A 12260-nucleotide genomic window follows, 5' to 3' on the forward strand; every position below is an offset into this window, starting at 1 on the left:
TTTGTAGGTTTAATTTTGTATTTTATTAATGAAAAAAACAAGTGAAAAAATATTTAGAAAAATTTTAAAACTATAACAATAAATTCTAAAAACAAACATTAACATTGGTAATAGAAACAAAATCAATCTGTGACTGATGAATTGGTTGTTATTGATTTCAATAATTTGTAACACTGCATAAGATTTTTTCGATCACCAATTTTTTCTAATGTACGCGCTGCCTCAGCTAACATACCTGCTCTTATGCCAGGTGGTGATAAAAGAGACATAGGCAAATGCTTACACGCCATAAATAATGCAGTTGCATGCTCTCTTAGACCAACTGTGCTTTGTTCACCTTTACCTGGAAAAATAAAAATGGTATAATGAACTTTCTTTTGTACTTAATTATAGAAAAAATGATTATCTTGTTTCTTACCTTTAGTACAAATAACAAAATTCCGTGTTGATCTGTGCCTTAAGCTACGATCAAATAGTTGTTGGGTTTTTGTTGGTGAAGCTCCTGCCATTAAACGTGCCGTTGCTTCATATAAGAACACTTTGGCAGTAGCAAACTATAAATTTTACAGTATTTACAAATATTTTTCATACTTCATTAAACATTCAAAGAACAGTACTCAGATAATTATTATAAAGATTAAATGTAATGCACTTAGTGGTGTAAAAAATTTAAATAATAATAAATTAAAAATGTATGTTCTATCCCAACTGAGCTAAAAATTATTAGTTCAATGTCAACAATAAGAATATTACTAAACAGATGTATTTTGAATTCAATTTTTTTTTTTTTAATCACATATTTTTATGCCCGTCATAAACCCTGACTGGAATTTTCGAATGGTGATCCATAACATACACAGTCTTTAATTCGTTCAGCGTAAAAAATAAAATACTAATACAAAATTTATAGACCATGTTTAAATGACACGACACTGAGTGTTATTGGAACAATATAATAACATAATTTTTTAGTGCAGTATGATACTACCATTGTCAAAAGTTATAAAATATATTAAAACACTTACTGGAACAAATTGTGCAATTTTTCGTAAGGAAGTTAAATCTTCTTGAAAGCTTTTTAAATTTAAAAATTCCAAATTAACATAGCCTGCAGGCATTTTCTTACATTCTTCTTGCCAAGACAACATTCTTGTTTCTAATAACCAGTCGCAAGCTAATAATAATGTCATCTAGTTGAAAAAAAAAAAAAAAAAAATGTTTTATTTTTCAATTTCATCATTTTCAACAACTTTAAATACTTGACTTACTATAACAATTGGTTGGGGCTTATTAGTTTGCAATAAAATTAAAGTTTCAGATAATATTTTACTAGCTTCATGACAGTGAAATTCTAAAATTCTAGGCTTCATTGTTTGGACTTTATTTCGACACCTGTAAATAAATATTAATATGAATAAATATAAAATTATCATTATATTTTATCTCACTGTAAATGTTCATACTTATAAGCAGCTAACGCAGTTTGCGCTAATGGATCAACTAATAAACTTGGAGGAACATTTGAGATATGTTTATCGAGCAAATCTATATCATTATCTTCACCTAATATCCAATAAGTTCCAGCAGCAAATATTGCTCCCCACCATGCTACTTTCTCATCTTCTACTACTGAAAATATAACAAAATAAATATTGAAAATATTAACTTTCAATCTCAGAAATTAAGTCTTACCATTAACTTCTGAACTTCCAATTATCCTGGGTTTCATTGTAATTAAATTGGATTCTACAATGCGCTGTACGTATAGCAAAACGTCTGAAGTTACAGTTGGTTGTTTGGTATGACCAACAGATTGAACAATTTGTCTTGTTCCTGGTGATATTAATGTCTGTAAAGCTTTTTCTAAGGTATTTTCTCTGAAAGACTAAAGAAATGGCATTACATTTTGAGAAAAAATCAAGAAATTCTAATTACATACTTTGGTTAAATGAGATAATGGATCATTATAGTCCAAGAGTGTTGTGAATGATGATGATGCATTACTCGGAGTAAAAGTCCAATTGTGGTCAATGAAAAACCGAAATCCATGATCAGTTGTAAGCCAATTTAAATTTGCTGGTAATCTATTATAATTTACCACTTGGGTTTGTGCTTTATGTAAATAATATCTATAAACCAAAAATGTATGTAATAACTAATTAAAAAAAAAATACATATTTACAATTATTAACATTCAATAACCAACCTGGTAAAAAATCCAGCACCTTTAAATGTGATTGTTTTGAAATTAAGAGCAATGGTCGAATATAGGCGCACACAAGTTTCAACTGAAATTACTTGTCGTCCAGCTGCTTCAGCCATGTTAATTGAACAAAGTCCTAAGTATAGACCAATACCCCAATGAGAATTAGGTATTGGCCAGTCAGTTCCACCAATTAAATACAACTTATGTAATAAATGATAAATTTCACCGAGTTGTTTAGCTGTATTTAAAGTGTCATGCTTTTTGGTCCTGTTGAAGTAAACAAAATTAATTAGTTAGGTATTTCAATTTATTAATTTCATTTTTTATCATACACATTTTTAAATACAGCGTTATTCCATTTTTTCAAAAGAACAACCACTTTAAATTGATGTAAAAATTGTCTGATAATTTGCCAGATTAATGAAGCCCAAAGTTTCTTACGACTTGTCAAAATTGGCCGACCAAAAATTTCCAAACATCTAGAGAGCTCAAGAACCGCAATTTTTCTGTTTCCCTGAATTTGTTTGAAAGAATGAGCTATTATAATAACAAATATATGTATCACTAACCTTATTCAAGTTATCCTCAGCTTGTTTTCTTATTTTTATGTATTCCTGGTAAGCTTCTGAATCTGAGTATATGATTGGATCATTAATAAGAAGACAGGTTAGACTTATGATCATCACTAGAATATTCAATGTCCATACAGACAGACTAAAAGCATAACTTTGATATGTGCCATCATCCACTCCAGAATCTTAAAAATGAGTTATCATAAACAATGTTAACATGTTGTCATTTTTAAAAATTAATAAGTTACTGTACTTGTTAATAATTATTTTACTATTCAACGCTGTTAAGTAATTAAACAATAATTACCTATTTTAGCATTTAAAATTGTTCTACCATCAACCTTTTCTGTCCAAGAATTTTCAGAATATGACATATTGCTATTGGACAATAAATTTCCAAAAGGATTAAAGGCAACAACCGCAAACATGAACACGCAAAGTACTAATCTTGAATGATCAGCCATACCTTTCTTACCAGATTTATTGGTCTATAATTAGAAAAAAACTATTAATTATATAAATATATAAACAATATTATGAAGTTAATTTAATTTCTTAAAAACCCGAATTATATAAGTTAATAAAAAAAAAAAAAATCTAAATAATAAAATATACAAATACTAATGGCAAGTGGTCGATGTATTTTAAAATAAATATAATTATGAAGTTATGAAATAAAATATAATATATCGTACCAATATGGTATGAGAACTCATTACAATTTCAGGTGATGAAGCACCTTCTGATCTTTCTGGCGAAGAAACAGAAATATATGATTGCGGAGGTGTCAGTGAGCCAGGGTTATTGTATTCTTCTTGTGATAAAGTAGACGGACTTTGGTCTAATTTTTTTGAAATATTTAATTTGAACATTTTGTTTTCATCTTTTAATTTTTCATTAGCCATTTCCAAATATTTAATATAATCAATAGCTTTTTTAAGTATAGCAGATTTATTAAGCTAAACAAACATAACATAATATTAAGTAAAAGTTAGTATACTCTATATTAATATGAAACATAAATATTAATTACTTTAGCTTCAGTTCCTAGAATCATATCTTTTAATTCCATAATTTTATCATTAATACTTGTACGATATCTTCTTTCAATAACATTATGTGAACTTCGTGGTTTTTCATCTTTCACTGACTTAACATCAATATTATTGTTAGATGACATGTCTGAATCAATCATAACTGGTATACCTAAAATCATAAAAGTCTAATAAATATTAATTGTATACCTACTTTTACAGAAAAATAATATATTTTACCCGTGGTAACAAATGCAGTGTTGTTTAATATAATTGGTTGACCATTTGTTGATGTGTATACCATTGTGGGGGATGTGTTCAATGGCGCATTAAAAAAAACCTATAAATTATTTTATTTTATTAATTAGATTTATTTTGATTATTATGAAGTATAATATATTTAATGTACCAACTTGTTTCATTTGATCAGATGGTAAGTGGATTTGTCCAACACTTTTAACTGGAAGAATAGTGTGCATTCCAGGTTTTTGAATGTACCTTATTTTTTTATTTACATTTTGTTCTATAATATAATTTGGTTGAATAGGCTTTTCAATGACTTTACGATTGGGCTTAATTAAAGGAGGCGCTTTTGGGCATGGTTTCAGCATAGCAGAAGGTGAAATCACTGGAGTATCAATAACGTGGGAAACAGTATCTTGTGGTGGCGACATATGGATATCTGGTTCAATTAGAGAGAGATCAAGTGGTGGAAAATCCAACAATGTGGGATCGCTCATTGGATCATCAAATTCTGTCAATATATTATCTCCGGTAAACAGTTTTGTGTCGACTTCTGGCATTTTCTCATTGTACTTGTTCAAGAGCTCTACAAAAACATATTTGATTGAAGTGTAAACAGTGATTAGATAAAAAAAAAGTAACTATAACTAATTTTTTTGAATGGTATACTAAACTCACCGTCAAAACCAGCAAAATCCAGATCCTCTGGCATGTCCAATGCATCCATCGGGTCCAATTCGTCCATTTCGAATGAGAGCTAGTTAAAAACTTCAGGGATGGTTGAACTAGAGGTGATCACTCGAGCACATTATTTTTAAACTCCAAATTTTGATCAAACGTTGACTCGACAATCAGCAGCGGTGTTCCAACAAGTTCGTCCGACACGTTTTCTTGACGATTTTCCCGCCGAGTGGGAGCAGACACGAAACCAAACACGGTCCGACGCGTGAATACAGTACGCCTCGATAAAATTAATTTTACCGATTGCTTGCAATACGTCAGTTGATGATCAATAATGTCCAGGGTACCATAATTCGTATTTATCAAAGATAACTATGCTGTGCACCGTCCTGGCGTCTTATTAATACTCTTATTAATCTTATTACATATTAGTTATTACATGACCGTATCGCAGTTCAGTAAACCATCGTACCATTTTGATATTTTTGCGATAGTGAGAACGATAAAAAAACGACGACGTAGTATCTGTGGTATTGGACTAGAATTTAATGATAAGCATTATAACTAAAAAGTATGATAAGCGTTTCATTATCACACCATGGCTATACCAGCTATAATTGTATTTGCATAGATTACAGATTTATAGAATACCCATAGACCTTATACTTATAGACGGAACATGTAGTAGTAGTTACCCATGTTGACGATAATATGCTGCGTACCACGAAGCACCGGAGCACACCGCACATGCGCACTAGCAACGCACGATAAAAATTCATATCAATAATATTGTATGATTGCTGTTATCATTATTCTTTACACACATGTTGATTGTTCGGTTTGTTGGCTGTTATTTTATTTTTTTTCGTTTAATTCTTATATTTTTAAAGAGATTAACAAGTCTTTTTAAGTCTTTCATTATCATTTTTTACTATAATTTTTATATTCGTTGATATTGTCAAGCAACATGGGTCGAAAATGTGTTGTATGTAAAATTCCTGAAAGTGTTAATTCTGGTGTTTCATTTCACTCGTAAGTTGATATTTTAGTATTATTATTTTGTCATTTACCCAACAATAAGTCAAAAGTTATCTTTTTAGATTTCCTAAAGAACAAGATCTTAAACAATGTTGGATGAATGAAAGCCAAATTAAATTGTGCCTTCCTTCATATAGAGTTTGTTCTAACCATTTTTCACCACAATATATTTTAACAAATGGCTTGTTGAAGAAAAATGCAATACCAAGTGTTAAATTATCACCTTTTGCTGTAACTAAGTATGTATTTTATATTCTATAATATAAAATTATTAGTTTAATTAACTATTTTGCCATATTGCTGTTTTTTTTTTTTTTAGTTAAATTGATGAGCATTCAATTCCTGCTTCTAATATCCAAAGTTCTCAAACTGCATTCGAATCTGATAGTCCAGCTTCTAGTACATTAAAAGGGTTAAATAAAAGATATCCAGTAATTTACTCTCATTAGCATGATTAATGAAGTAAAACAATTGTATTATAACTACCTTAATAATTTTGTTCAGAACACCTGCTCGAAAAAAATTATTTGAGAATGAAAGTTCACCACTGAAACGTAGCCCTATTTTGTCTTCTCCTCCAAGCTTAGCAAAAAAACGTAAATTTATTAATGCTCACAATATTGGTAATTTAAATGTTGATCATTATTGCTCTCCCAAAAGAGCAGAAAGACATTTAAAAATGGTCAAGCAAAAATTTCTGAAAAAACAAATTGAATCAAATTAATTGAAAAGACAAGTTAATAGTCTAAAAATTAAATTAAATTCATATGAAGAATTAATTAAATCATTAAAGAATAATCAACTGTTATCTGAAAATGCAGCTAATCAACTTCAGGTCAGTAGTCTATAATTCTCTTAAACATTTCCTAAATTTTTTTTTAAGCTTATTCAATATTATTAAAATAGGAACTTTAATATATTTAAATAATAATTGTGAATTATGGTAATTTTTAAATCTTATTACTATATTACTACTTGTATTAATATTATATTTTTATGTTTTAACGAACCTAATGACCACTAAACATTTAGTTAACTAATTGTAAAGTTATGGTACCGCCGTACCGGCATAGATGTGGTAAGTTATTTTATTTGTTTACCTCTAATAACATTTTTTTATGAATTTGTTGTTTTATATGTTGTTAATAGATTTCTGTTTCAGATGTTCTATGGGATATTATTAAAATAGGAACTTTAATATATTTAAATAATAATTGTGTATTATGGTTATTTTTAAATCTAATTACTATATTACTACTTGTATTAATATGATATTTTTATGTTTTAACGAACTTAATGACCACTAAACAGTTTATTTGTTTACCTCTAATACCTTATTTTTTGGAGGGTTCAAATCTCTTCCGAAATGCTTTCAAAAAATATTTATTTTTTGACATAGCTATGTAAAATACTATTCGAATTTGTATTATTAATTATATTGTGTAACTACTAACTGTGTAAGATACTAAGATCTGATTTGGCATTGGCATATTTACATTCATGTTTCACATGGCACATGACATATATATTTAGATACAATCTTTTAACCTTATACCTATATCCTTGGACCTTGTTGTATTCATGGGTGTTGTATTAATTATAAATTACCCACGTTTAATGTATATAGGTACGATGTTTCAATTATATCTTGAAATAATACGTTATACGTATTAAGTATTTATAGCGGGTGCAGGTCGATACATCGACTATGGACATGTTTATATAACTCTATATACAAATAAACCATATGGTTAGCTCCCTCCCCCCAAATGAAAAATACAAACAAATGATTCTGAAGCGATTTACTTTGATTCAAAACGAGTATATTTTTCGAAAAAATCAAAAAACTTCAAATTAACTTCATCTTTAAATAAAATTTTAATATTTAATAAAATTTTTACTTCAATTTTTAACGCAACTTCAATAACTATTGTTAAATGATTTGATTATGTAGATATAGTTATGTATTTTTTTTTTTGGTAGTTGTGAATTTAACAGTTGGACATATAACGTGGAGTAATAAAATAAGGGGCTCCAGAAAATTCTAAGAATGACCTAATGTTCAACAAGTCTATTTGAAAATTGTTGGATATATTTATTATGTTTATTTACCTGTTTATTTCATTTTTTTGGATTACTTACAAAAAATATAAAAAAATTCTTAGGCAGTACCTATTATTATACTGCTTAAATTAAAAAATGTAATCATATTATATATTAAGTAGCAGCTAGTTCTATAGTTTTTTAACAAGTTATTCATAACTATATTAGGTTGGAAGCTCTTACCTCATGTATAATTTCTTAAATTTATTTATTTATTTTTTTTTTTTTTACTTTTATTTGAATTATACAATCTATACAGTGTTTAGTATAATAAGCATAATAGAGAACAGAAATAGAAATAAAATGAACAGAGGGACTTGAGTGGAGAAGCCGCCCACCGACGACACTCCGGCTTTTTTTTTTTTTATTTATTCGAGGAGTAGGTCGCGACACCATTTCCTCTTAAGTCTTTTTGGAGGGTTTCCAGGCATTGGGTTGGAAAGATTTTTTGCAAGAATGTTCGGATGAACGTGAAGTGATTTGTGGTAGCGTTCTTAAATTTATAAATTTAAAATATGTTAATTCTTGTCGTATTCGGTCTAACGCATCACACTTGTCGTATACCACGCATGTTTTTTACAGGTCATATGTGTGGTCTACCACATAACTAAAGGGTAGGTAGTAGGTACAAATACAAAACCGCCAACCATTCTCAATTTTTTGTCATATCCACCAGTGGCGCACACACACTACGCATAGAAAGTTTATGGGGAGGTTTACAATTTCAAAAAGGTAGCTTAAAAAATTCATGGTACAATCGGTACATCACCATCATTGCTGCCCTCGTATTTGGCGTTCCAATGATGGTGGCGTCTAAAAAACAAAAATTAGTGTACACTATGAATTGCTTACACGTAATATTATCGCAGTGTGTACGATAAAGATAGATAGGGTCGTGTCTTATGCGGATGGTGGTTGACGAACCGAAATCTATATTATACTCTTCGTGATCTCTGAATCCCGAACCATAAAGGGTTCATTGACCATCAAATCTGAAATAAAAACAATTTATTATATTTAAATGTATTAGATATATAGGTAGTTACTTATCTAAATAAATAAATAAATCTAAAAAAATGATTAGCTCAATATCAAATAATTTTAGCCAATATATGCGTTTTATGCGTTTAAATCATATATGAAAAAAAAGTTACAGAATCCAATAATGAATGAACTTTTATAATGTATTGTTTAATTAAAATTTTAAATACATATAAGTATACAAAATGTATATTAAAGGAGTGTTGTTAGTGAATGCAGACCCGAATTAAAGCGTAAGCGGTGTAGGCTGCAGCCAACATAGCCACGGATTTAGGGGCACTACACGCACTGACCTGATATTTTTACTAAAATATCTGTAATATGAAATAGTAAAAGTAAATTAAAGTCGGTATCGAGCGGTATTGTACATCATTTTAGATACAATTATTATTTATAATTTTGAATCCTATTTTTAACTGTAACATATATAGCTTATATTTAATAATAATTACGAGAATTAATTTTCAAAATTATTATCATCACTTAGCGTAATGTAATAACGTTATATATTTTATGTCTTAAGCATTTTGGAATATTTGTATACTTAAAATATTCCTTTATTGTGCATTGATTATTGAATAGGTAGTACTTAATCGTCTTAATCTATCGTGAATACTGAAGAATCTATTATTTCCCTATATCAGTGGTATTCAACTGTTTTGGACTCGTAACCCCCTTTTTTTGGCTTAAATTTTTCGCGACCCATGTAAGCTTTGTAAAAAAGCTAAAATTGCTTACTGCTTTGCGTTAGTACCTACTATTAAAACTGGATACAATACAAAATTTTTTAAACTGTATTTTCATTTATTAATTTTCTAAGTTTAATAATTAAAAAATGATTTGTTTACCTTATATAATTTTATAAATTTTATTTTTATTTTAAAAAGAAGACTTATTGCGACCGAATTTTTAAGCTTACGCGACCCAAAAATGGGTCGCGAACAACCGGTTGGATACCTGCACTGCCCTGTATTGCCTTTATATAAAACGTAATAATATTTTATATTTTAATATTATATTGTAGTAAAAATATTTTGGCTATTATCACCCATACTGGCCATTCGATAACGGAAATTAAATAATGTACGCGTTGCCTATAAATAGCCAGGTAAACAGTTGACAAAAGTATAGTGCATAATTACTTTAGATAATCCTGACATTGCAATTATCACTCTGAGTATAATTGAGCTTTTACTAGTGTATGAAAGTGGGTTCAGTGTCGTGCTAACCAACCGTTCATCCACCATCATGTTTATATTTTGTCACGGGTACTCATTTTACCTTGTTTTAAGTTTTAAAGATTTTTTGGATTGCCAAATTTTTTATAGGCATTTCAAAAAAAAAAAACAGAAAAATCGAGATTTTCAATTGTCTATAAATAGCTTAAAAAAAGTTAAAATATTTTGAAAATTCAATCGTAAATAGATAATGCTAATATAAATATTTGGTAAAAATTTCAAGAATTTACAATTATTCGTTTTTGAGTTACAGCAAATTATACGTAAATACCTATACGTCATATTTTTTACGCTTATACAGGCTATAAAATATACAGTATACTATAATAACAGGTATTGAACTAACACATAGATCTCGGGCGGCTAAGACGAGATTATAAATTGCCTAAATGTTGTCCTTTAAATAATAAACGTAGCGAGGCCCCTTAGGCCTTAATAAAGTATTTAGTATTTACAATATTTTGGTTTTCATTTATTGTGTAGGTACGTTCGAGTGATCGGCGTATACGACTAAATGGTGTTCAACTCGTGGCTTATTGTTACTCTATAGTATAGAGTCTATACTATAGAGTTTATAAATGCATGTGTTATACATACGCAAATCAGTTTTTCAAGCAATCATTTGTGTGTTGATCAATGATCAATGATCATACGCGATTAATTTTTGAATTCTACAGTGATGTGTGTTCAAACAGCACACAACAAGGTAGTATTTATTTTATTTTTGTTTATTGTTATATATTTATTTATTTATGTTTAATTATTATTAAATATTTTTCTTAATGGAGTATGTAGAATATGAACAAAGATAGAACGCTCGCTGTATCAAAATTAACAGATATTTATCTAAAGAAAAAAACCAGAATTTTGCAAAATAGAAATTTGCAAATTAAATAAATTAAAATCAGTAGGTACAGTATATGAAATAAGAACTAGATTATACAATTTTTACAAGGGAAACTCAACATTTAACGACTTGGAGGATACATATTAAACGAAAATGAAAAACAGCATCATAATAAATATTTAAAAAGGAAATGTGCAAAAACGAGCCGTATCCATGTAAGTTTCCCGATTTTCTGTGTTTTTTCGTCATATAATAGTAGCGGATAGGTACGACTCATTTGTGCATATTTACCTTTTTTACGACTCGTTCGTGCACAAAGACAAAAGTACAACTTGTTTGAGCAGACATATTTTTGGTTAAAATAATAAAAGTATAACTCGTTTGTGCACCTATTTGTACACATAAAAAGTGTATGACTAGATTTTAAAGTTCAATATTCACTAAATGTATACATTTTTTACCTCAACGCGTTTCAAAAACATTACAAAGCATCCATAGTTAAAAGTAGTTATAGACTATAGTCTATAACCGTTAAGATTTGGCGTCCAGGGCAAAATTAAAAATATTCGCCCCCTATTTTATTTATCATTATGCATTTCAATTTTTTTGGCACCCCCTATAGGCCCCCACGGCACGGCTCTGGTTATAGACGTTATAGTACTGCTTGCTAGTGAATAACTGTTTAAAAGATTAGAACCTTGCATGCAGTATCTAGGTACCTATCTATTATGTTTAATACACAGGCATGTACTGGCTACAATCACAGGGCGCCGGAACACAAATATTAGGGCGGTAAAATTAGTATTTTTTCAGATATTTTTCAAATTATTGTACAATTATTTCTTTCGAGGCTACATTATTTAGTTCTTTTGGCTTAAAATGTCCAATAAACACTTCATTACTTCATTAACAATTTGATTATTTGACTAATTATGAAAATTTAATTTGTTACTATGCATTGCATTAATTTATTTTTTTACCATATTATGTCCAATAACTATTTTTTATAGATTGAAGACACAAGTCACTAACTTCAATTAATTAGATTTAATATATTTTGTGGTAGTTTTTAATAAATAATAACCAAATTTAATGTTATATAATATTATAATAACGATAAGATGGATATTTAATTTGGAACGTTTTACAGTTTATACGTAATTCGGTAAGAGATGTATTTTGTTAGGTTATGTTAGTTTTTAGTTTATTATTATTGTTTTGATAAATACAATAACTGATATACCTACGTTTAGTATG

General features: G+C 28.7%; 2 protein-coding genes across 3 annotated transcripts; one reads left to right on the forward strand and one right to left on the reverse strand.

Annotated features, from left to right (window-relative positions):
- LOC132917651 (sterol regulatory element-binding protein 2-like) lies at positions 1–5246 on the reverse strand. Of its 2 annotated transcripts, none has more exons than XM_060978486.1 (16): positions 4734–5246; positions 4226–4641; positions 4053–4152; positions 3812–3984; positions 3474–3737; positions 3086–3266; positions 2776–2963; positions 2539–2720; positions 2207–2473; positions 1940–2129; positions 1693–1885; positions 1464–1626; positions 1269–1392; positions 1026–1190; positions 419–554; positions 1–343 (listed from the first exon to the last, which is right to left on the reverse strand). In XM_060978486.1, exons 1-16 carry the CDS (start codon positions 4798–4800, stop codon positions 123–125), a joined length of 3030 nt encoding a protein of 1009 aa, XP_060834469.1. In that variant the 5' UTR covers positions 4801–5246; the 3' UTR covers positions 1–122. The 2 variants fall into 2 exon arrangements, with proteins under 2 accessions (XP_060834469.1, XP_060834466.1); XM_060978483.1 differs by having other exon boundaries at positions 1464–1629; positions 4734–5245.
- Positions 5247–5539: 293 nt separating this feature from the next.
- On the forward strand, positions 5540–7227 carry LOC132917653 (uncharacterized). The gene is made up of 3 exons (XM_060978490.1): positions 5540–5768; positions 5837–6013; positions 6094–7227. Exons 1-3 carry the CDS (start codon positions 5704–5706, stop codon positions 6095–6097), a joined length of 246 nt encoding a protein of 81 aa, XP_060834473.1. The 5' UTR covers positions 5540–5703; the 3' UTR covers positions 6098–7227.
- Positions 7228–12260: the final 5033 nt, after the last annotated feature.

Source organism: Rhopalosiphum padi, chromosome 1 (assembly GCF_020882245.1).
Source record: "Rhopalosiphum padi isolate XX-2018 chromosome 1, ASM2088224v1, whole genome shotgun sequence".
Classification (NCBI taxonomy): Eukaryota; Metazoa; Arthropoda; class Insecta; order Hemiptera; family Aphididae; genus Rhopalosiphum; species Rhopalosiphum padi.